The 3,432-nt window shown below is 57.6% G+C and overlaps 1 protein-coding gene across 1 annotated transcript; it reads left to right on the plus strand.

Annotated features, from left to right (window-relative positions):
• Positions 1 to 1,403: 1,403 nt before the first annotated feature.
• Positions 1,404 to 2,911, plus strand: LOC120642717 (zinc finger protein ZAT1-like). Its single transcript, XM_039919282.1, has one exon. It carries the CDS (start codon positions 1,677 to 1,679, stop codon positions 2,577 to 2,579), a length of 903 nt encoding a protein of 300 aa, XP_039775216.1. The 5' UTR covers positions 1,404 to 1,676; the 3' UTR covers positions 2,580 to 2,911.
• The last annotated feature ends 521 nt before the right edge of the window (positions 2,912 to 3,432 follow it).

Raw genomic sequence — 3,432 nt, forward strand, 5'->3', positions numbered from 1 at the left:
TACTGCCAGGAAAATCTCCAAAGCGGTTGGTTGGGGTGGGATTGGAAAAGGGGCCCTCCCTCGCTGGCGCAGGCGCACCAAAAGCGCTTCAATTCCACGTCGCGCAGGCAGCCGGACCGGACCAGAGCCAGCCAGAGCCCAGAGGGCGGCACGCTGAGCCTACGCTTTGCTTGCTTGGCTGCTACCCTAGTGCAGCACCCTCGCATCCCGGTCTCAGGAAGTCTTGGTATTTTTTGTTTGTTGCTTTTCAGAAAAGGATTTTACAGGAAGGAACTAAACACCGTGCCTTCCATGCTTGTGTGGTAAAAAACGGATAGAAATCGGTGCGACCAAAGCGGGGAGTAATTTCGACCTGGACGGAGAAATCACCGGGAAGGAATAATGGCATGCCTTCCTGGCTCCTGCTTGCCTTTCTTTCCGAGTAAGCTACTGCTGATGATCGGAGCGACTAATCAGGAGTTGCCAAAAACTACCGTGATATTTGATCCCCGCAGTCTCGCAACCGCCGGGATCATAAACTAATCGGGAAGGCGTGAAAACAGAGGGCGGTGACGCTTCTGCGCCAGATCACATTAGGTCCGGTCCCATCCCGTCCGATTAGTTTTGGCGCGTCCTGCTAATCCTAATCCTAATCGCCCGAGCTACACTCCACCGCCGTCGGCCACCACCATGCATGCTCCCTTGTTTTCTTCCCGGGAGTCTTCCTCTCCCAGCCACAGCGCCCGCCCCCGCAGCCTTGTTGGCACCTACTCCTTTGTCCCCATCCCCTGCTCTCAACCCGTCTCCAGCTCTCTCACCTCACCCAGCTCGCTGCACGCATGGCGCACCAGCAGGGTTGGAGCAAGTCAAGCAGACGAGGGGGCGAGCAACCGGCCAACCGCACTTCCCAGTCGTGATCCGAGTGGTGGTGGGGGGGGGGGGGGGGGGGGGGGGGGGGGGGGCTTAACATGGAAAAAAACCTCGGCCTATATTAAGCCACTCCATCTTAAGGGGATTTGACAGCCATGGCAAATGGAGTGGAGGCATCTACCAAAGACTAAAGGCTGGCACTGCGATAATGCCCATAACTCTTGCGTTGACAGTGTAGGAGACTCAAATTCACACGCTCTAGCTGCTTCGTGAGGTGGAGTGTACGAGTAAGAATTTGTATCTGACCACCTGTAATATGGCTGGGAATAAGTGCTTAATTGTTGGCCAAAGCTGACCATTGCGTAATGGATATGAGACAAGGAAATTTTGTTTATTCAAAAAAAGACAAGGAAATTGAACCAGGAGATACTAAATTTCGGATCCTGCATACTGGCAAAAATTAGTTCATTGCAATTTAATCGACAGTTATACGCTTGCTTTAGATATTATTTCTGAGTTGTTATCGTGAGAAGAATTTCCTGAATGTGCCACAATAAATCACTTCTGAGTATCTCTTAAGATTAATGTGGGAATGCAATAATCAAGGATACGAGGAGCCACCCACAAAACAGAAAAAAAATATTGGAGAGGAAAGAGAAGGGAATAAATGTGGGGGAAGCTTGGCAGTTCCGCTATATTCTAACTCCCCCACGGAGGCAGGGGGGCAGTTCTCTCTCTCTCTCTTCGCCGTCGCCTCCAAAAGCTCGTATTTTTAGCTCTCTCCTGAGCTCTCTCCATCTCTCATCAAGCTCTCCCAAGCTCTCGCCATGGCCAAGAACACATGCAAGCTCTGCTCCCGCCGCTTCGCCAGCCCCCGCGCCCTCGCCGGGCACATGCGCGCCCACTCCATCGCCGCCGCCAAGTCGCAGATCTCCTCGGCGTCCTCGGCCTCGACCTCCCTCGCCGCCGCCGGCGGCGGCGGCGGCCTGGACGACGACACCGACGCCAAGAAGCCCGGTCCCATCCAGGGGCAAGTGCTGCGGGAGAAGCCCAAGCGCCGCGCCCGCCTCGCCGTGTCCGACTTCTCGGATCGCGAGAGCGAGACGACGGACTACTACTCGCCGGACGCCAAGCGCTCGCCCGGCGGATCGGGGGACGCCGAGCCGGTGAGCTCGGTCTCCGACGGAGACACCCCCGTGGAGGACGTCGCGCTGTCCCTGATGATGCTCTCCCGCGACTCCTGGCCCGCGCCGCCGCCGCCGGCGTACTACTCCGCCTACCGCGCCGACTCAGACGACGCCCGCCCGGGCCCCGCGGTCGCGGCAACCGCGGCGCAGAAGCGGACGCGGTACGAGTGCCCCGCGTGCAAGAAGGTGTTCCGATCGTACCAGGCCCTGGGGGGCCACCGCGCCAGCAACGTGCGCGGCGGCAGGGGCGGCTGCTGCGCGCCCCCGCTGAGCACCCCTCCGCCTCCCGCCCCGCTGCAGCCATTGCCGGAATGCGACGACGGCGGGGAGGAGGAGGACCCGTCCAAGGCCACAAGCGTGTTCCCGTCCGGGCAAGCTCTGGGCGGCCACAAGCGGTCCCACCTCTGCCCGGCCGCCGCCGACCCGTCGATCGCGATGAAGAGCCTGGGCTTCATTGATCTGAACCTCCCCGCGCCCTTCGACGACGTGGAGAACTCCGCCGTGTCAGATCCCTTCCTCTCGTCCAAGCCAGCCCGTTCCTGAAAGCAAAGGAGCAGAGCAAGCAAGCCGGCTGCTTTGTCCCGCCTGCCTTTCGGTTGATTCCAACGGAGACGATTCGAGCCAAGGATCAGAAGGATATTACTGCTTAACAAAGCAGCAAGAAAGGTAAAGAAACCGATAAGAAAAAAAGGGATTGGTTTTGCTTGGGTCGGGTAGTTCTTTTCTCCTAGTATTTGTTCGCATTGATTCAATCAGCTACAATATCGCTGTAGGCTGTAGCCCTCCGTTTCGTTGTGTCTTTTTGTTCGTTTCAAGCCATGGAGCAGAGTAGGGATGGGGGCAGCTAAACAGAGCTAAGCTTGCTAGTTCTTGAATTCTCTCTGGAATCAAGCAGGGAAAATATCCCCGAAAAGGAGCTCGGGGAAAAGAAGAGGACAGAAAAAAAAAACTACTCCAGCTGAAGTGTTGCTTTCTGTTGCAGTCTCCAGCTGTGCTCGCTCCAACTGTCCGTAGCTTGGGGAGCTTGGCATTGGCAAGCCACCTAGGCGATCGCAGTCGTTAGCCAGAAAACACCAGCATCGGAATGGCGATACCAATGCAGCAGGATCGGGCCTGGCCTTTGCAGTTACATCCACATGCGGCTGCAGAGACTCTGCTCGCTCGCTTCCTTTCTCTCCTTTTGCTTCGGCCGCCGCCCGCTGGATGCTGCCGGCTGCTGCCGCCGCCCCACCACCGCCAGCCACCTCCCCACCCCACCCGCAGCGAGTCTGCCTATGCATCTCCCTCTTCCTTCTGCGGCCGGGAGCAGCAAAAAGGCTTGGAACAGTCGGGTACTGTGGCCAAATCATCCTGCTCTCTCCTTTTCGTCCCTCTCTCTGCTCTGTGGGCCCCCAAA

This window comes from Panicum virgatum, chromosome 7K (genome assembly GCF_016808335.1).
Source record: "Panicum virgatum strain AP13 chromosome 7K, P.virgatum_v5, whole genome shotgun sequence".
Classification (NCBI taxonomy): Eukaryota; Viridiplantae; Streptophyta; class Magnoliopsida; order Poales; family Poaceae; genus Panicum; species Panicum virgatum.